The following is a 21129-nucleotide window of genomic DNA, read 5'->3' as shown; positions in this document are numbered from 1 at the left end:
GCTTCTGTATGACCACATCTGTAAAAAAACAAAAACATCTACCAATGTAATTGTTAACCCCCTATATCACTCACTTCTGACATTTTTTTTTGTCTCTACCAAGATTAGATCAATAGCAGGATCCAGAAGGAACCACGGAGGAACACCCCATCAACACAGCAGGGCTGTGACCACACTCATCAGCAAGCTTTTTACTAGGGCGCACCACTCTTTGCTGCTATCACTGTTCTATGGTCACACATAGGGAGATTCTCAATTGGTTTGCTCAACTCCTCCATCCTCTCCTCAACTCCTTTTGAAAAATGTCAAAGCAAATGTGGAAACAGATATGCTTGTATGAAATACGCAGCAGCGCCTCTTCAACCTCAGGAGGCTGAAGAAATTCGGCTTGTCACCAAAAGCACTCACAAACTTCTACAGATGCACAATCGAGAGCATCCTGGCGGGCTGTATCACCGCCTGGTATGGCAACTGCACCGCCCTCAACCGTAAGGCTCTCCAGAGGGTAGTGAGGTCTGCACAACGCATCACCGGGGGCAAACTACCTGCCCTCCAGGACACCTACACCACCCGATGCTACAGGAAGGCCATAAAGGTCATCAAGGACATCAACCACCCGAGCCACTGCCTGTTCACCCCGCTGTCATCCAGAAGGCGAGGTCAGTACAGGTGCATCAAAGCTGGGACCGAGAGACTGAAAAACAGCTTCTATCTCAAGGCCATCAGACTGTTAAACAGCCACCACTAACATTGAGTGGCTGCTGCCAACACACTGTCAATGACACTGACTCAACTCCAGCCACTTTAATAATGGGAATTGATGGGAAATTATGTAAATATATCACTAGCCACTTTAAACAATGCTACCGTATATAATGTTACTTACCCTACATTATTCATCTCATATGCATACGTATATACTGTACTCTATATCATCGACTGCATCCTTATGTAATACATGTATCACTAGCCACTTTAACTATGCCACTTGGTTTACATACTCATCTCATATGTATATACTGTACTCGATATCATCTACTGTATCTTGCCTATGCTGCTCTGTACCATCACTCATTCATATATCCTTATGTACATATTCTTTATCCCCTTACACTGTGTATAAGACAGTAGTTTTTTGGAATTGTTAGTTAGATTACTTGTTCGTTATTACTGCATTGTCGGAACTAGAAGCACAAGCATTTCGCTACACTCGCATTAACATCTGCTAACCATGTGTATGTGACAAATAAAATTTGATTTGATTTGATTTGAGACTCTTTCTTCACTTCTCCCATCATGCAAATGACGTTTACAGTGGTGGAATCCCAAATGAAATGTGTAATGAGGTAAAAAGTAATCTGTATGTGGTAGACATTTTATAGATAAAAGTATAAGTAGCATAGTGTTTTTAAATATATGCATGCTTTTCTCCTCTGAGTAAACAACAGCTGATTCAAAGGGGGTGTAGCAGTTCTCAAAACTCTTCTGGGAAGGGCTCAGGTAGGATACTCTTCTTCTTCTTTGGTATTATGGCGTTTGCACATTTTGTTTGCGCATCCCGCCACCTACTGTGCGGTATTGTGTGGTTGATCAAGTTACATTTTGAGATATGAAAACAAAAAGGGTAAAATTGCACCACCAACTAGCCCTACATCTATATACCACTATTACATACCACCAACTAACCCTACACCTACATACCACTTTTGCATACCACCAACTAACCTATATACCACTACATTAAAAAAAATAAAAAATCACCACCTCCATGCCAATACCTTGACCCTAAGTAATCCTTCACCAGGCCGACTGCTTGGGAGGACAGGACTCTTTTGTTCAACACACCTTGTCACTCTTCTGCAGTAAAACCTAGTACACCCAAGTACTTATCTGCAACTGCCACCAAAACATCTATTTTCTGTGATTTACATTCCATTTCTGCGGGACAGTTGATAATCATGGCAATGAATGCTAAGAAACCTTACTGAAGCACACATTTGTATCACTCTGTATTGCCCTAGGCCTACTGCTCACCTGTGACTCATCATCCTCTTCTCTCTTCACTGCCTCAGCATACAACACCTTCTGTTCTACGCTGACCCTGGCAACTACAACCTATCTCTCTTCTGATCACCAGCAACATGGGCTCCCCCACAATTGAGACACAGTTTTTTCCACCGATAGTACACAATCCTTTGTAACATGCCCTCCTGCACACTTCTCACATCTTGGAATCTCCATCTACACACTGCTGCAACATGACCATAAGCTTGGCATTTGAAACACCTTAGTGGGTTTGGCACAAAAGCTTTCACGAGATAACTGATTTTATCAGGTAAAGACTCTGCTTCCAAACTCAAAAGGACAGACAGTGTCTTCTCAGTTTCACCACACTCACCACCGGGCCTGTGTCGCACCAAACGGCAGGCGTAAAACAGACATAGGGAATTTTTTTATTTCAGTTGCTCCACCTCAACACTTAAGCCACCCCAGTAATCTCTCCTTTCAAAGGCAGCCTGTCTGGAGAGCAAAGCAAGTCACAGATCTTGTCCCTAGGCGCGTGACACTTGGATGACCTCACCACACCTACCACCACAGGTAATTCATTCTCACTCTCATCAGGTTACATTTCTGAGCCATCGGACAGCAGAATGTATTTTGTACTTCAACACACATCTTCCCACTGCACTGTTTTTCTCCTTCCTCGTTTTCCATAACCATGTCTATCCGTTCACCACGCTCATGCCGTGCCTTCATCCGCTGTACTGCTTGCAGAACACACACACAAATAGCCCTCTCACAATACCCACCTTTTCCTTAGCCCAATTTACTAGTCTGCCTTTTTCTAACCTCTCCATGCTCACAAAACTTTACCTCACATGTGCTTTGTCGGTGGGAGGCAAGGACACTCCTCCATTCACCTACTAACTAAATGACGCTCTCTTCGACCACTCACCAACTTGAGTTGTTTCCAGGTCACAGAGGAGAGGATGGAGGACGGTGTTTTTCCCAAATGAGAATCTCCCCTGGTCGACTTGCACATCCAAAGGTACTTTTCCCTAATAGAAGGTATCCTTTACATGTAGCTATAACTTTATAAATACATTAATTTACTTTATGGAATGTTTCGTATATTTGATTGATACAAGAGAAAGGATGTTTATTTAAGCACACCCCTCAATTTTTTAAAGTACCAACTCATCCACCTCAATAACAGATGGTAATTGTTACATTCCATTTGGAGAAAAGAAAACAAAGTACAAGAGTACTCAAACAGAGTTTAATGCAGATGATTGACATATCAAAACATGGGTTTGAGTGGCTAAATGAATTCAGTGACATGGAGTGTAACTTTCTAATCTGAAACTGAACATGTAAAACCACCAATAACATTAATTCAAACTGAAATGTATCTCATAATATACACGTTTGACATTCAGGGTCATATATAAAAAAAAGTAGCAAGTACTCTAGAAAGTATACAAAGGATAATTAAAACACTACGGAAATGTCTCATTGGCAGAACACTATATTATGGATCATAGAAAAAGTCAAATCAAATGCAAACATTTAAAACAAATAGCATCATAATATGTCCATATTGTACACAAATCTCCAGATGGCAAAAATACAAGTCTGAGTGTGTTTGTGTGTGTTTGCATGTGAGCAAGGAAGTGTGTGCTGTGTATATTAATGTATTATTCTGAAGCTCGGAAGGCACATTCCAGGGAAAGGGACATCTGCAGGCAGAAAAAGCTCAAGGCTGATTTACCTGGCCCATGAAGAGGATCGTACCTGAGGGCCAAAGAAACAACAAGTAATTATACAGCAAATAGAAGGAAATTAACATATCATGCATGTCAACAAGAAAGAAAACCAAAGACAGAATATGACCTGACCTTCCCGATGTATGTCGTTTCAATTACACAACTGCTAGATAAACAACTAATGATCTTTGCCAAAGAGGATGTCAGTCTTTTGAAATGATTAGAGTACATTCTAAAAGTTATAGAAAAATGAGAGCCAGACAGACAGCATGCTGTACCTGTTGGGTTGTGCCGGATGAGGAAGAGGAAGGGTCGGTCTACGATGACCCAAGGTGGAGAAGACCTGGCCATTAAGATGGCAGCTGGAGGAAAAGGATAAATACAAATCAAAACATGTCTTCAACCTGCCTTATCTTTAATATACAGAGTATCCACACAGATGCGCAACTCAATACAAACACAACATGACTAAACCAACAAACACTCACTCGTGGCAGCAGCTGCTTTGGTTCCATCCTCATTGACTTCGATCTTTGCTTTCTGTAGCGCTTTTGATACATACACAGGCTCTGTACCTGAGGGAAAAGTTAGATGACAAAATATTGAAGTGCTGTAAAGTTCCATTGATAAAAACAATGTTCCACTGGGTGGCACTAGAGGACAACAAGTCGGCACACGTTAATTCTGGTCCATAATATCAGAAAGCCTGCAGAAGTCGTTAGAGGAAAATAACATCTTATGCTTCTTCACCACTTCACACCGGACAGCTAGACATGAATCATGGCTATTTGGAGCTCTCATTGCAGTAAACAGTCAACAATGTTTTCATATATTACCCCTAGTCATCATTGTGTCAAGCCAGACTGAGACCAATGGTTGGTTGATACATTGTCAGAAAGAAGACCTTACAGTTCTATGTGATTTTTTATGTATGATCCCAGTGCCACTCACTGAGGTGTCTGAAGTCGGCTTTGCCCTCATCAAATATGTCTGTTATCCCCAGGGCTGAGAGGGAGGCTCGCAGGTCCACTTCGGCTTCAGCAGTAAACCTACACACACAGGCCAATGATGTAATGACCATTTAATTCACCAATTAGTGAAGACTTTTCATACACATAACAAATAGCACAAATGTTGAAGCTAGGAGTGTTAGCAGGTGTGTTATTTGCTGATAGGAAGTACTTCCTGACCACAGGGCTCCCGAGTGGTGCAGTGGTCTAAGGCACTATATCGCAGTGCTAGAGGTGTCACTACAGACCCTGGTTCGATCCCGACCGGCCGTGATCGGGAGTCCCAAAGGGCGGTGCACAATTGGCCCAGCATAGTCCGGGTTAGGGGAGGGTTTGGCCGGGGTAGGCCATCATTGTAAAAAAGAATTTGTTCTTAACTGACTTGCCTAGTTAAATAAAGGTTAATTAAATATTATTAAAATAAGAGTCAGGAGTGGGTGTGTCTTGTCTTTGACCCATCCCTGCAACAATACTTGGAAGTTACTTGGTCATTGGGGTGCAACATTACAGACACGCTTCTCTGTCATGTAGTGAGCAATAATGTCAGCTCTATACAATATATTTTTACCTGCAATGTGTCCAGGACATTGCGTCCTACTGAACAGAATCCTGGGTAAAGTTTTTTGAACCAGTGAGTGGGTTGTGTTTGGGTCTTACTTGGGCAGCAGCAGGCGGACCTTCCTCTGGTGCAACAGCTTGGTCCAGCTCTGTATCGTGGCTGTGCTGATGTGAGCAATGACATCATCTAGGGGCGTGTCCTCCTCCGATGGCAGGGCTATCAGCATGCTTATGCTGTTGCCGTGATACGGTAGCTCAATGACCTTATAATTCAGCCCCTGGGGTGTGCTGGCCAGACCTAGGAGATAAGGGGTCAGGAGTATCCATACCGTAGGCTAAGAGGGGTTTATTGGTCTATCTGAAATTCTGACAATATTCAACACCCTTATGAGGATACTATATCTCTCCTCTATAGTGACATGAATATTGTATGTCAAAGAGTTTAGTCAAGTTTGGCTTTAGTTGCATAATGAGAAGGATGACGTTTGTTGGTTCCCAGGACAATCTGTGGTAGGGATGTGGTCCGCAAGACAAAGACGCCAAAACCACAGTGATACCAATCCAACAACATGTACAATCATGCTGTAAAACAGTCATAAAACATGTCATCGAAGCTGAACTCCATATGTAGTCATAAAGCAACAATATGGTTCCCATTATACTCACATCAACCCACAGAAAAGTGATTTAACCTGTCAATTATGTCTGAGAAATATGCTTGCCACATGTGTTGCTCTATAGTATTTACCCTGTAAATGGAGGTTGAAATATGACTCCCAAGAGCAATGCTTAATTCATGAGGCTTTCACAATTTATTATCAGAAATAAACTAGGCATGTCAGGGAAATAATCCCAGACAGTCCAGAGTAGCTATTCTGTCCTGAAACTGTAAGGCATGGATAAATACCCCACTCGACTACTCTTAGGCCAACATGACAAACTCTATCCATGTCACTTAACAGGCCAAACTACAGCCAAGATGGAATTATGTGGTCTAACTACGGCAGACTAGTACAGTATATCATTTCACACACAGGTCAGAATATTAGCCCAGTGAGCAGGTCAGAAGGGTTCAGGGTGGTGTCTTAGGTTTCAGAGCAGAACTCACCAATGTTGAAGACTGACAGCTGGGACATCATAGGGACCTTGTATGCATTGCCGTCTCCCGCGTTGAAGGTTCTTATCTTTGTGTTCTCCAGCTGAAAGCGGGACTTCCACAGGCCTTTAAAGTAGATGGCGTTGACGGCCACCAGGCGGGTCAGAGCGCCATCCAACATGTCTGCCTTGACCAGAGTGGGGATGTGGCCTGTAAATTAGAACACAGCAGTCAGGAAAATGTATGATTCCAACACAAATGACACACTGACCAAAATAAACAATGAATTGAATAGGACAAGTTAGTTACCCCCATTTAATGTAAAATTACCACAAGACCTAGTGAAATGAATGTAGCCTAATTACATACCATTAGAGATCTATGGTAATGTTTAAATTGACTGTCCTACAGTAAGCTTGTCTCCAGTTGGAGTCTCACCTTTGGTCTGGTTGTTGACCCAGTCATTGATGGTGGCTGCAGCCACCTGGGTGTCAGTGAAGTCCAAGGTCCGGCTCTCACACTGGAAGTTGGCCCTGCTGGAAGACATGAAGGCCTCCTCCATAGGGAAGCCCTGCTGGGAGAACATAGCGTTGGCGATAGTCACGATGTCCTGGTTGGACTTGGCTGTCAGCGTCTTGTGGAGCTTCCTTAACATCTTATAAGGGCCTGGAAAGAAGAGTTGGACAATTTCAATTAGATATTTTGGGATTTTCTGAAAACATTGTCATTCCTCGGGGTAGGAGTATGACTGGAAGGCATGTCCTTCAAGTCATCATGCTGTTACTCTGGGTAGCGCAATGACTAGAAGTACAGTAGCATATGCTAGCGTACCTGTAGACTTCCAGTCATTGTGCTAACACTAGTTAGCATTGGCTCGCAAAACTACCTTTTAACTTCCTTCATATTGCAAGGAGACATAAAATGGTATCCATGAGTTCATCTGACTCTGTGTAAGAAGAAAAGTGGCTTAATTGGCAGAATCTTGCAGTATCCCTTTAATGAGAGACACTGGATGAGGCTATGAAAGGACTAGTATTGAGGGAGTCTAACCATTCTTCTTGTAACGGAGTGCTGTGAGGAGCTGCCTGCGGGTCTCTCCATGGGTGCCTGGCAGCAGCATGCCCAGGATGGAGGCCACACCGTGGGGGGAAAGCACCACGTTCTCCTGGGGTCTGGAGCGGGCCACCTGCAGGAATACCTGGAGCCCCAGGTCGGAGCCCCGTTCGCCATAGGAGGGGGCCTGGGAGAGCACCCCCCGGTGGCCACACAGGGTCACCAGCACACACAGGCACAGTAACGAGGAGAGGCCCATCTCAGGTCTCAGGTCTCACACACCTGGAAGAGGAGAGAGTGTCATGGAAGTCATTTGTATGTAGGATTATGACTCAACGTGGTTCACCACAATCCAAACAGAGAGAGCAGTCTTGCATGTTCTTGTTCCTTATGGTTTTGACAGGCACTGAAAGGTCTTGTGCCCCTATGACCCTGGCCTTAGTATCGCCATTGTCAAGTGAAGTGTTAGTCATGCTGTCTAAACATGACTAATGGATACTGTCAGCACCCAAAACCAGTAACAAGTAGTGCACTAATTACCTTGTTATTGGCACCTCATTGCCAGTCTTTCTATAGTTCATATTGGGTTTTGTTAATGGCACCTCATTGACAGTCTTTCTATAGTTCAAATTGGGTCTTGTTATTGGCACCTCATTGCCAGTCTTTCTATAGTTCATATTGGGTCTTGTTATTGGCACCTCATTGCCAGTCTTTCTATAGTTCATATTGGGTCTTGTTATTGGCATCTCATTGCCAGTCTTTCTATAGTTCATATTAAGTCTTGTTATTGGCACCTCATTGCCAGTCTTTCTATAGTTCATATTAAGTCTTGTTATTGGCATCTCATTGCCAGTCTTTCTATAGTTCATGTTGGGTCTTGTTATTGGCACCTCATTGCCAGTCTTTCTATAGTTCATATTAAGTCTTGTTATTGGCATCTCATTGCCAGTCTTTCTATAGTTCATATTAAGTCTTGTTATTGGCATCTCATTGCCAGTCTTTCTATAGTTCATGTTGGGTCTTGTTATTGGCACCTCATTGCCAGTCTTTCTATAGTTCATATTGGGTCTTGTTATTGGCATCTCATCGCCAGTCTTTCTATAGTTCATATTAAGTCTTGTTATTGGCACCTCATTGCCAGTCTTTCTATAGTTCATGTTGGGTCTTGTTATTGGCACCTCATTGCCAGTCTTTCTATAGTTCATGTTGGGTCTTGTTATTGGCACATCATTGCCCATCGTTCTATAGTTCATATTAAGTCTTACAGCAATTTTTAGAAGACTGCATCAGCTCTAGCATCCTTCCTGTGGAAATACTGGCTTTATGCAACAGCTTGCAATAAAACCCAGACAACCATTGTCTAAGTACAGATTGAGAAACAGACGGGTGAATTATATTAATGCAAATATTCAATAATATAAGTAAGGAGTTTGTCTCTACATACATATGGCCTATATCAATGTATTTTTATTTAACTAGGCAAGTCAGTTAAGAACAAATTCTTATTTACAATGACGGCTTTCACCAGCCAAACCCAGACAACACTGGGCCAATTGTGCACCGCCCTGTGGGACTCCCAATCACGGCCAGTTGTGATACAGCCTGGATTCAAACCTGGGTGTCTGTAGTGACGCCTCTAGCACTGAGATGCAGTGCCTTAGGGCTCCCGAGTGTGGCAGCGGTCTATCAAGCCAATCATTGGAATTCTCTGACATTCCTTGGGATGTTTAATCCTCATCACAGTTACTTTGCTGTGAAACTGTTCGTAAAAGCAAAATCACTGGGAACAGTAGGCTACTCACTGAGATACAGAACAAGATAACCCAATACCAAGCCCAATCTTGACCAGGAACTATCAACAACACTCAGTCATAGCCTCCTGCAGCCGAGGTATTTAAGGTTGGTGACAACCCACCCGCCTCTTCCCTACAAGTTAATTAAACTAACTCCAGTTCAGACATGTACAGAGACTGTAAACAGAGCTCTTTCAGAGCTGTGTGTGTGTTGGCTGGTAATATGTAGGCTAAAGCCTGCCCTACTGTAGGCTATTCATAAAAAATTGTTGCAAAAGTGAAGGATGCCAGTCTGGAAATTTGAATAAATAAATTAGTTGACAAGCAGCAAACTAAATCACCTTGACATCTACTTTGAGAAACACTATCCATGGATTGAAAAAATTAAAATCAACAGCAGTATAATTCTGCATTTCAGTTCTGGAAATGTGGTAGGCTTTGCTAACAGTACATGACGTTTAACCGTGAAGTCGAGACAAATGAGAATATGACCCAGGTGTTGACCAATGATGATCATTGTTTACAACGTAGCTAATTAGAATAGATCCACTTTGAAGCGACGCACGTGAAAATTAATATTCGTCCTCTCTGGCTGGCAACAATGTAGCTTCACATCACTCATCTCTCGAACTGTACATACGAAGTAAGCTAGCCTGATACATAGTAACATTTCCATATCCTGCATACATTTTTAAACTGTTTATCGCGTCTCCATGTGGAGATAACCGATCCTTACCTGAATAGTTTGGATGTAAATAGTCCAAAAACGTTATTTGAACATAAAACAGTTCCGGTTGGTAACGCAATATGAATACGACACCAGTCTCTCTCGAGTTACCAGTAGAGTGAACAGTCAGGCACAAGGTCTCCGTCGATGTTTGTCCCAAAGGTAAAGGTGCTGTCTGACACTCAAGATTATAATATGGAGGGTTTTACTGAGTTGAACTCCGCCCTCCCGACAGTCAAATTCGAATCGGAGAACGGTTGTTGAGAGAAGAAAAAATAACGCATAAAGTGACAACTTGCAAGTGTATAGTAGGCTACTGTAAACAGGAAGTGACAACGAACATGTTAACGAACAACGAACATGAGCGCGCCATACTATAGTCCGTGGTTAAAATTAACTGTTTTATAACTGCTAGCCTACCATTTGGGATTCAAAATTGTTCATTTAATTTAGCTTTGTGCATGTGATATGTGTCCTATTTTAAACATTTGCTTAATTTCGTTTACTCATTTTTATTAACCTGATATTATGTTGCGGGTCAATTTGACCCATTTCCACCTTTGAATTGTCTAAAACACTAGTTAATCTATCTTTTTCTACATTAAATTAAATTACTTTTACTCATTTAGGGTCATGAACCTAACTTCAAAATGTGGACACACTGATATGTTGTGGAATGTCTATTTCTATTTTGTAGACAAACCTTACGCTGTGGGTCATTTTGACCCGGAGGCTTTCATGTGTATAGATATTTGCACAGATTTTAAAAAACAAGTGTCTCTGATGTATTTTGTTTTGACTGTTTCTGGTTGCACTTTTATAATTATATTTGGGTGAAAAGGAGCTTTCCCAAGCTTCTCCTTCTCAGTGCGAGAGCAGCAGATCTCTGACACTCCAAAATGAGCTCCAAACAGAAAATACTTGTTTGGGAGAAAGGAAATATGTTTAACAAATAGTTCTTAAATATAGAGTTTTAAAAAAATGTCCTTGTATTTCTTATTTCGGAAACATCTGACAAGACAAAATAAAGTTGAGTGTGTTTAAACTGTGTGGGTCAATTTGACCATACCACAATGGATGTAATTTTTTTGCAGCAAATCACAAGGGTTAATGTACAGACAAGGGAGTGGCTCACCCCGCAATGACATTTCATACCCAGAAGAGAAAGTGTTTGTAACATAAAGTTATAAGTAGCCTACTCAAACTCCACCTCTCCAACACTCACTATGGAGACATTTTAAGACAGCTTGTATTGTAAGTCAGTTTCCCCCAGTGGCCCCTGGGTCCCCCAGATAACTGTTGGCAGGACAAAAGGGCCACCTGGTGCCTCTGTTTACCTGTGTGACCCCACCCCCCCCAAACACACACACACACACACATATACAGGAGGGGCCAAGCCCTGGCTTAGTTACACCAACTCTGCCATACTAAAAATACAGGATTTTTTAAAGAGTTAGTGGATGTATGGCGTGTTGAGTTACATGAGATTAATTAAGAGCGAAGGTACACAGTGGTGATTTTGGCATGTAAATCTTAGTGGGGGGGGTATGCCAGCAACACAACTACAGTACACAACACAACAATAAACAATACATAAATTTCACTATAACGGTGAAAAACGGTGCCCACAAACTTTTAGGGTCTACATAAAGCTGTCCCAACACCTTAGCACTGCTACACCTGGCCTTGTCTGGTAGCAAAACAGTTAATTCAGCCTCATTTACTGCCTTTATTTTTTTAAAAGCTGATATTGCTGACTTGCTTAAATAAATGTGGTTTCTACTGACAATTGAGATGTACAAACTATGGCATAAGGGGACGACAAGCAGATAAGAGGCCATCTGTAATTTCGATAAAGACATTAATGAGCGAGCTAGGACGGATGTTGTCAATATAACTATTTGCTCAGCGCTTTTGAAATGTACAGTGACAGAATTCAGAACATGGGCCGTTCTTACATTGTTCTCCCTGTACACCAAGTCAGAACTGTAGGATAAAATAAAGGGGCATATAAGCAGACAATGAAAGCTCTTACAAAATTCAATTTTTATTTTATTTATTTAACCTTTATTTAACTAGACATGTCAGTTAAGAACAAATTCTTATTTACAATGACGGTCTAGGAACAGTGGGTTAACTGCCTTGTTCAGGGGTAGAATGACAGATTTTTACCTTGTCAGCTCGGGGATTAGATCTAGCAACCTTTCGGTTACTGGCCCAACTCTCGATGATTGTATTTCTCTAAAACAGGTTGTAGGCTACATGTGCACCACCAAGTCAGAACAGTAGGCAAAATTAAGAGGGGAAAATAGACCAAATTATTAGGGTGAGGCACGTGGGCTACTAACAGCTTACTACACAACACTTAGTATTACTTTCTTAGCTACAGTATACATATCTCCCTGCCATATTACATAATTTATGCAGCGGCATACAATACATTTTTGGCCTCACCTTGTTGTGCTGTGCTCACTTGAACAGGAAGGTGGCACAGTGGTCCTTCGTGGGCAAATTTTGTCATCAAACTTTATCATCAAAGTCTGACATTCTCTTGATTTATGGTAATTTGAAGACAACTGGGAACTCTGAAAAAACAATGTTGAATCATGATGACGTCAGGGATCTTCAGGTCGTGGCTCTTGAAAGAGGCCCGAGTTCCAGGTGTACAGTTCCGAGTTGGATGACCGCTCAAAACGCATTTTCCCAATCGGAGCTCGTTTTTCCCCAGTTCCCAGTTGTCTGAAACTCACTAAAGTCAGATTTCGCAGTTCCAAGTTTACAGTTGTTTTGAGCTTGGCACAAATCATGCTTCATTGACAGCATGGCCAATGTTGAATGTTTATCATTTTAACCTTGGAAAAGAGACCCTTAATCCCAGACTTGGGACCACACAGCCACTCCACTGAATAGCAGGCTAGTGATTGCTTTGCAATGCTTGCAGTTAGCCACTGATTCCTTCCAAACCACTCATTGTTGAATTTGCGATTTCCAACTTGTTGTGTAGTTCATGTCCAATGGCCAATGAGCACAGATATGTTTTATCTATAATTTCATTGACCTCATTTTATCTGCGGCCAATGACATTGAGTCGTCTTGGATGGGCACTTCTAATGTAACTCTATGGCAGTGTGTATGTGGATATGTAAGCATGTCCAACTCTTAAGGCTGATGAAACTAGAAGCAGAGCAGATCCTGCCTGCAGACTGCAGTCATTTACACAAATAACATGTGCTCTATTGTAGGCTATATCTACAGGAGATATTGGAGCCATCTCTGCCCTTCCCCGTAATAGACCCTTACTCTATATCTAGAGGAGATATTGGAGCCCTTGCTATCCTTCCCTTTAATAGACCGCGCAGACAGAGCCTTTGCTCCTCTGCCCAGGTTGGAACCTATAACCGTTGCGTACATTTCACATTACATTTCTGAGTGCACCATTTCTGAAAAGTCTGCGCACGCACACAAATATTGTATACTTGGTGAAAACAATAAATTTCTCGTTATAAATAAGACCTGTCATAAAACTGCGCGTGTGAACGAGCATTAGACCCCTGCCTGGAAAACACTCTCCTATACCTTTTATGGCGCCATTGCTCTTTATTTGCAGTATAATTTTTAAACGATTTGAATTAGGCCAAGGCAGTTTCTGAAAGAGCAATGGCTATTTTGACCCCAATTCTGTAGAGGTGTGCGCAGAATGTTTTGATATTTTGTAGTGACTCTTTCAAACTAAACAAGCATGCTACCAACAGTATATAGCGAGTACCTGTCCATGCGTTCAGAAAGATTGATGTTATATTCGAAACTATTTAAAAGTAGGATAAATGCAGCCCACACTATGCAAAAGACGAATTGTCGTTCAATATTTAGTTCAATAGATTATTCGGTTTCTATGTCCTGCCTTGGTATAGGCTCTGAGATTAAATAGACAATTATGTCCCACTCTTATCGCACAGCAATACTGTGTATTCTACCCATACGTTCAAATATTTTACATAAACTACCACTGTGTTGGGCGGATGTTTTAATCTTTAGCAGTAATTTATGATGTATCTGGAAAAGGATTTGTGTCAGTTTCTATATGATTAAACAATGGCACATTGTTGACCTGTCAGCAGGACGTTTGAATTCAACAATATTTTGCATCAACTTTTCCCCCAACCTAAATATGATGGACTGCCCATGAATTCTGAAACATTGTAAAGAAAATACAATTACAACCACTGGGAAATGTGGAAACATTGATTTAACCAGAATGCCCAAAGCAGGAATAGGGTAGCCTAGTTACAGTAACATACATAGGCCTACTTCAATGTCACATATAAACTGTTCAACTGTTAATTAAATTTGACTGTATATTATAAAGTGCGCTGCCTACGGCATTGCAAAACTTGATGTCACGCCCTGGCCTTAGTTATCTTTGTTTTCTTTATTATTTTGGTTAGGTCAGGGTGTGACATGGGGGATTTATGTGCTTTCTCCTGTCTAGGGTTTTTTGTATGTTTATGGGGCTGTTTTCTTTCTAGGTAGTTTTGTATGTTTATGGGGCTGTGTCCTTTCTAGGTAGTTGTGTATGTTTATGGGGCTGTGTCCTTTCTAGGTAGTTGTGTATGTTTATGGGGCTGTTTTCTTTCTAGGTAGTTTTGTATGTTTATGGGGCTGTGTCCTTTCTAGGTAGTTGTGTCTGTTTATGGGGCTGTAACCTTTCTAGGTAGTTGTGTATGTTTATGGGGCTGTTTTCTTTCTAGGTAGTTGTGTATGTTTATGGGGCTGTTTTCTTTCTAGGTAGTTTTGTATGTTTATGGGGCTGTTTTCTTTCTAGGTAGTTTTGTATGTCTATGGGGCTGTTTCCTTTCTAGATAGTTTTGTACGTTTATGGGCGGGTACCTGTCTAGGTAAATTGTATGTCTATGGTTGCCTAGATTGGTTCTCAATTAGAGGCAGCTGTCTATCGTTGTCTCTGATTGGGAACCATATTTAGGCAGCCATATTGTTTGGGTATTTTGTGGGTGGTTGTTTCCTGTCTTTGCGGCACCAGATAGGGCTGTTTCGGTTTTGCTACGTTTATTGTTTAGTAGTTTGTTCATGTTAAGTGTCTCTTATTAAAAGAACCATGAACTTCAACCACGCTGCGTTTTGGTCCGCCTCTCATTCGCAGGAAGAAAGCCGTTACACTTGAAATATATATTTAGCCTTTTTATTGAGACTACTTTGTTTAAATAAACAAGAGATGTGCATGGTCATTAGTTGTATGGCTACTTCGGGAATATGAACCCATCACAGCCTGCAATGGTCATGAAAATAAAATATGGAAAGGATTGCTGTGTAATTATTTTAGATTCTAAAAATAAAACTTGTACATATACACATTTTGTACATATGCAGTTTATGAGGCCCCAGATGTTTCAGAGTTCACACCCCATCCCCTGTGTTGCTGTGGGTTGAATCCAGGGGACTGAGGGAGTAGTGTCCCTGCTGGGATATTTTTTATTTAAATTTTATATTTAACCTTTATTTAACTAGGCAAGTCAGTTAAGAACAAATTCTTATTTTCAATGACGGCCTAGGAACAGATTTAGAAAGGGGATTGTGAAAAGAAACACTGTGTGGAGAGAGAGAGAATACAGCAGTGTTAGGATCATGTCCTGGAGAGGGATTTTGCAGTATTACTGAATCTCAAGCTCTTAAAGGACAAAATCTCCCCATATACTCTTGACCAGGGCAAATATGAACTGAAAGATATACTGTAACACAGCCCCCCTTGCTGTTGAGTGAATGCATTTCCAGAATGTTGTTTGTGTTTGACATGTCATCTTCTGGAATTTTTGTAGGACATAATCATGGTTCTCCTACTGTCATAGTGCAAATAGTGAGAGCATCATTCATGCATTTTCCTGCTGATATTTCACAAGAGTAGACAGTCAGACATTGTGAAGTGCACAGACTGTCTGGAAAACAACTATTCAGTAATATTGGTAAATACACTTTATTTTGAAAGAATTTACTGGAAGAGGATAGTGTAAATCAAATCTGATTAATCTCTTAAAAGTTGTATTTGTCATGTACAAGGAAACATCATTACATTGATATAATCAATAGTCCTTACATCCTTATAGCACAGTCACTATTGTACAACTGTGGTCATTTCCTTTATCCAAACAAACATAAATCCTTCAGCCTGATTGGAAACAATGGCTTTCTATCACTTCTCATTCAGCCTGATTGGCCACTGTGGCTATCTCTCACTTCTCCTTCAGCCACTTCTGTAGGAGCTGGAAGACGTGTTCCCGAGCCAGGGTCAGCTGGGGGAGATCCTCAGCTCTGGCAGGGTACATGTTGGCACAGTGGGCTGTTCCTGGATCAGAGTGAGTGATTATATATATATATATATATATATATATATGAGAGAGAGATTGCTGCTATACAGTGACATGACACAGCTGCTCTCTTGATCTCATCCTGTACAGAGCATTTGTCAGATGCTGAAAGGACCTGAATGTAGTCACAAGACACCATAGACATCAGTTGAAGGATAGAACGGACCAACGTTGAGCCCTCACCCTTTATGAAGATGGCAGGGAGGTCATCTGAGATGCTAGAGGTGATGCCCAGTGCATGCCAGGGGTCGATGGAACCGTTGGGGAAAACAATTCTCGTGGCACGGATGTTGTAGCTGCCGTAGTTCTCATTGGTCTGGTCTATTCCAGCGTAGAGTGTCTTGGCGCTGATGTTGAAAATGTCCTGACACTGTTCCACATGATACCTGCCAGAGAGGGAAGGGATGGAAAGAGAGAGGAGAGGCACCCATTGATCCAGTTATTCCACAGAGAGACATTCCTTCACTAGTACACACACACCTGGAGGAGAATACTTGTCAGCATTAAATAAGTACTCACTGGAGGCCAAAGCCACCGAAGGGCTGGTTAGGAGAATCAGTGGTCTGGAAGTAACCAAACTCAGTGCAGGTCTGGTATGTCCACTGTCTCCCTGGATACACAGAGATACATACAGTGGGGCAAAAAGTATTTAGTCAGCCACCAATTGTGCAAGTTCTCCCACTTAAACATTTGAGAGAGGCCTGTAATTTTCATCATAGGTACACTTCAACTATGACAGACAAAATTAGAAAAAAAATCCAGAAAATCACATTGTAGGATTTTTAATGAATTTATTTGCAAATTATGGTGGAAAATAAGTATTTGGTCATCTACAAACAAGCAAGATTTCTGTCTCTCACAGACCTGTAACTTCTTCTTTAATAAGAGGCTCCTCTGTCCTCCACTCGTTACCTGTATTAATGGCACCTGCTTGAACTTGTTATCAGTATAAAAGACACCTGTCCACAACCTCAAACAGTCACACTCCAAACTCCACTATGGCCAAGACCAAAGAGCTGTCAAAGGACACCAGAAACAACATTGTAGACCTGCACCAGGCTGGGAAGACTGAATCTGCAATAGGTAAGCAGCTTGGTTTGAAGAAATCAACTGTGGGAGCAATTATTAGGAAATGGAAGACATACAAGACCACTGATAATCTCCCTCGATCTGTGGGGCTCCACACAAGATTTCACCCCGTGGGGTCAAAATGATCACAAGAACGGTGAGCAAAAATCCCAGAACCACATGGGGGGACCTAGTGAATGACCTACAGAGAGCTGGGACCAAAGTAACAAAGCCTACCATCAGTAACACACTACGCCGCCAGGGACTCAAATCCTGCAGTGCCAGACGTATCCCCCTGCTTAAGCCAGTACATGTCCAGGCCCGTCTGAAGTTTGCTAGAGAGTATTTGGATGATACAGAAGAAGATTGGGAGAATGTCATATGGTCAGATGAAAATTAAATATAACTTTTTGGTAAAAACTCAACTCGTCGTGTTTGGAGGACAAAGAATGCTGAGTTGCATCCAAAGAACACCATACCTACTTTGGAGGACAAAGAATGCTGAGTTGCATCCAAAGAACACCATACCTACTGTGAAGCATGGGGGTGGAAACATCATGCTTTGGGGCTGTTTTTCTGCAAAGGGACCAGGACGACTGATCTGTGTAAAGGAAAGAATGAATGGGGCCATGTATCGTGAGATTTTGAGTGAAAACCTCCTTCCATCAGCAAGGGCATTGAAGATGAAACGTGGCTGGGTCTTTCAGCATGACAATGATCCCAAACAAACCGCCCGGGCAACGAAGGAGTGGCTTCGTAAGAAGCATTTCAAGGTCCTGGAGTGGCCTAGCCAGTCTCCAGATCTCAACCCCATAGAAATCTTTGGAGGGAGTTGAAAGTCAGTGTTGCCCAGCAACAGCCCCAAAACATCACTGCTCTAGAGGAGATCTGCATGGAGGAATGGGCCAAAATACCAGCAACAGTATGTGAAAACCTTGAAGACTTACAGAAAACGTTTGACCTCTGTCATTGCCAACAAAGGGTATAAAACAAAGTATTGAGATAAACTTTTGTTAATGACCAAATACCTATTTTCCACCATAATTTGCAAATAAATTCATTAAAAATCCTACAATTTGATTTTCTGGATTTTTTTTCTCGTTTTGTCTGTCATAGTTGAAGTGTACCTATGATGAAAATTACAGGCCTCTCATCTTTTTAAGTAGTAGAACTTGCACAATTGGTGGCTGACTAAATACTTTTTTGCCCCACTGTACATACATACACTGCCTATGGAAAGTATTCAGACCCCTTGACTTTTTCCACGTTTTGTTAGGTTACAGCCTTATTCTCAAATTGATCAAATAGTTATTTTTCCTCATCAATTTACACACACACACACACACACACACACACACACACACACACACACACACACACACACACACACACACACACACACACACACACACACACACAGCAAAAACAGTTTAGACACTTACTAATTTATTTGTAAATATTGAAATATTAAACATGTAAATATTAAAGTATTCAGATCCTTACTCAGTACTTTGATGAAACACCTTTGGCAGCAATTACAGCTTCATGTCTTCTTGGGTATGACGCTACAAGCTTGACACACCTGTATTTGGGGAGTTTCTCCCATTCTTCTCTGCTGATCCTCTCAATCTCTGTCAGGTTGGATGGGGAGCGTTACTGCACAGCTATTTTCAGGTCTCTCCAGAGATGTTCGATCGGGTTCAAGTCCGGGCTCTGGCTGGGACATTCAGAGACTTGTCCTGAAGCCACTCCTGTGTGGTCTTGGCTGTGTGCTTAGGGTCATTGTCCAGTTGGAAGGAGAACCGTCGCCCCCGTCTAAGGTCCTGAGCAGGTTTTCATCAAGGATCTCTCTGTACTTTTCTTCTTTCATCTTTGCCTCGATCCAGACTAGTCTCCCAGTCCCTGCCGGTGGAAAACATCCCCACAGCATGAGGCTGCCACCACCATGCTTCATGGTAGGGACAGTGCCAGGTTTCCTCCAGACGTGACACTTAGCATTCAGGCCAAAGAGTTAAATATTGGTTCCATTAGACCAGAGAATCTTGTTTCTCATGGTCTGAGAGTCTTCGGTGCCTTTTGGCAAACTCCAATTGGGCTGTCATGTGTCTTTTATTGAGGAGTGGCTTCCGTCTGGCCACTCTACCATAAAGGCCTGATTGGTGCTGCAGAGATGATGTCCTTCTGGAAGGTTCTCCCACCTCCACAGAGGAACTCTAGAGCTCTGTTAGAGTGACAATCGGGATCTTGGTCACCTCCTTGACCAAGGCCCTTGTCCCCTGATTGCTCAGTTTGGCCGCGTGGCCAGCTCTAGGAAGAGTTTTGGTGGTTCCAAACTTCTTCCATTTAAGAATGATGGAGGCCACTGTGTTATTGGGGACCTTCAATGCTACAGAAATGTTTTGGTACCCTTCCTCAGATCTGTGCCTCGACACAATCCTGTCTCGGAGCTCTATGAACAATTCCTTCGACCTCATGGCTTGGTTTTTGCTCTGACATGCACTGTCAACTGTGGGACCTTATATAGATAGGTGTGTGCCTTTCCAAATCATGTCCAATCAATTTAATTTACCACAGGTGGACTCCAATCAAGTTGTAGAAACATGTCAAGGATGGTCAATGGAAACAGGATGCACCTGAGCTCAATTTCGAGTCTCATAGCAAAGGGTCTGAATACTTGTAAATATGATATGCATGTTTTTTATTGAAAAAATGTCTAAAAACCTGTTTTCGCTTTGTCATTATGGGGTATTGTGTGTAAATTTCTGAGGACATTTTTTAATTTAATCAATTTTAGAATAAGGCTGTAACATAACAAAATGTGGAAAAAGTCAAGGGGTCTGATTATTTCCAGAAGGCACTGTACATATAGTAGGGTCCAATCAACAGTCAGTTACAGTATATTTAGTTATATAATAATCATTTGTATGTACGTCTCTGGTGACTTCATCTTGTCTGATTCACTAGAGCAAATATGTGTCTCACTAGAACAAATGTTAACTTTCAACTTCATTGCTTAAATTACATAGTAATACCACAAGACTTGAATGACAGGTTAAGTTGTCAAAAATAACAAGGGAAAAACTATTTACTGTTCAAATGCACTGTTTTGTGCCTTTGAGCAAAGACAAAGAAAGGAAAGAGAGGGAGCAAAGTTACCAGGAAGAGAGAAGGGAAAAGTGGGTGGTTTACAGAAGCTCCGGGCGGCTCTTTAAAAGCCCACTTCCTGTCCCAGTGATCCCCACTAAACCAATAAGCCCTCCCAGCCAAGGAAACTATCCCTGGGAACCACGGCCACAGCCAAAGGCCAGAGCAAAACATGGAAACTGGTTGAACATTATTACTAACCGAACACAACCTATGACAGGGCTCTAACCAACGTTCTAGATCAGAGGATATAGAGAGACAACACTATCCACTGTAAAACTAAAAGGAATATATGTAAAATGCCTGTCTTAGCAAATGCACTCACGCACACGCAGACAAACAAACACACACATGTACGCACACAACCCCACCGTCAGGCAGTATAACAAGGAGGGATCTTTCTTTAATGCTGAATAACACTATTAAAAGTGTATAAAACACACTTTACACGCTGCAGAGGCAACAGGAGCCAAACCTGCTCTAGCTCCAGCCCATCACTTGTACTCTTCTTTTCTTCACAAAACATATAGCATGAG

General features: G+C 41.8%; 2 protein-coding genes across 2 annotated transcripts in view; both read right to left on the bottom strand.

Annotated features, from left to right (window-relative positions):
• Positions 1-3261: 3261 nt before the first annotated feature.
• Positions 3262-10334, bottom strand: serpine2 (serpin peptidase inhibitor, clade E (nexin, plasminogen activator inhibitor type 1), member 2). Its single transcript, XM_024443203.2, has 9 exons — positions 10014-10334; positions 7482-7766; positions 6870-7097; positions 6444-6641; positions 5435-5633; positions 4719-4816; positions 4256-4342; positions 4046-4129; positions 3262-3795 (listed from the first exon to the last, which is right to left on the bottom strand). The coding sequence occupies exons 2-9, from the start codon at positions 7741-7743 to the stop codon at positions 3758-3760; spliced, it is 1194 nt and encodes a 397-aa protein (XP_024298971.1). The 5' UTR covers positions 7744-7766; positions 10014-10334; the 3' UTR covers positions 3262-3757.
• Positions 10335-15974: 5640 nt separating this feature from the next.
• prss16 (serine protease 16) overlaps positions 15975-21129 on the bottom strand; it is a 28870-nt gene continuing 23715 nt past the window's right edge. The window contains exons 7-9 of the mRNA XM_024443205.2: positions 16901-16991; positions 16565-16767; positions 15975-16359 (exon numbers count right to left, since the gene is read on the bottom strand). Of these exons, the coding sequence (XP_024298973.1) occupies positions 16247-16359; positions 16565-16767; positions 16901-16991 (407 nt within the window). The 3' untranslated portion in view covers positions 15975-16246. The remainder of the gene's footprint in view (positions 16360-16564; positions 16768-16900; positions 16992-21129) is intronic.

Source organism: Oncorhynchus tshawytscha, linkage group LG13 (assembly GCF_018296145.1).
Source record: "Oncorhynchus tshawytscha isolate Ot180627B linkage group LG13, Otsh_v2.0, whole genome shotgun sequence".
Taxonomy (NCBI): Eukaryota; Metazoa; Chordata; class Actinopteri; order Salmoniformes; family Salmonidae; genus Oncorhynchus; species Oncorhynchus tshawytscha.
Note: the sequence above shows the minus strand (reverse complement) of the source record. Positions and strands in the feature narration are given on the sequence as shown.

Excerpts from the sequence above, each read along its gene's own strand:
- serpine2 (XM_024443203.2), bottom strand. The coding sequence starts at position 7,743 with ATGGGCCTCTCCTCGTTACTGTGCCTGTGTGTGCTGGTGACCCTGTGT. Across the intron at positions 7,098-7,481 it reads ACTCCGTTACAAGAAGAATG|GCCCTTATAAGATGTTAAGG; the intron begins GTTAGACTCCCT and ends TCTTCTTTCCAG. Across the intron at positions 4,817-5,434 it reads GTCCGCCTGCTGCTGCCCAA|GTTTACTGCTGAAGCCGAAG; the intron begins GTAAGACCCAAA and ends CTGTGTGTGTAG.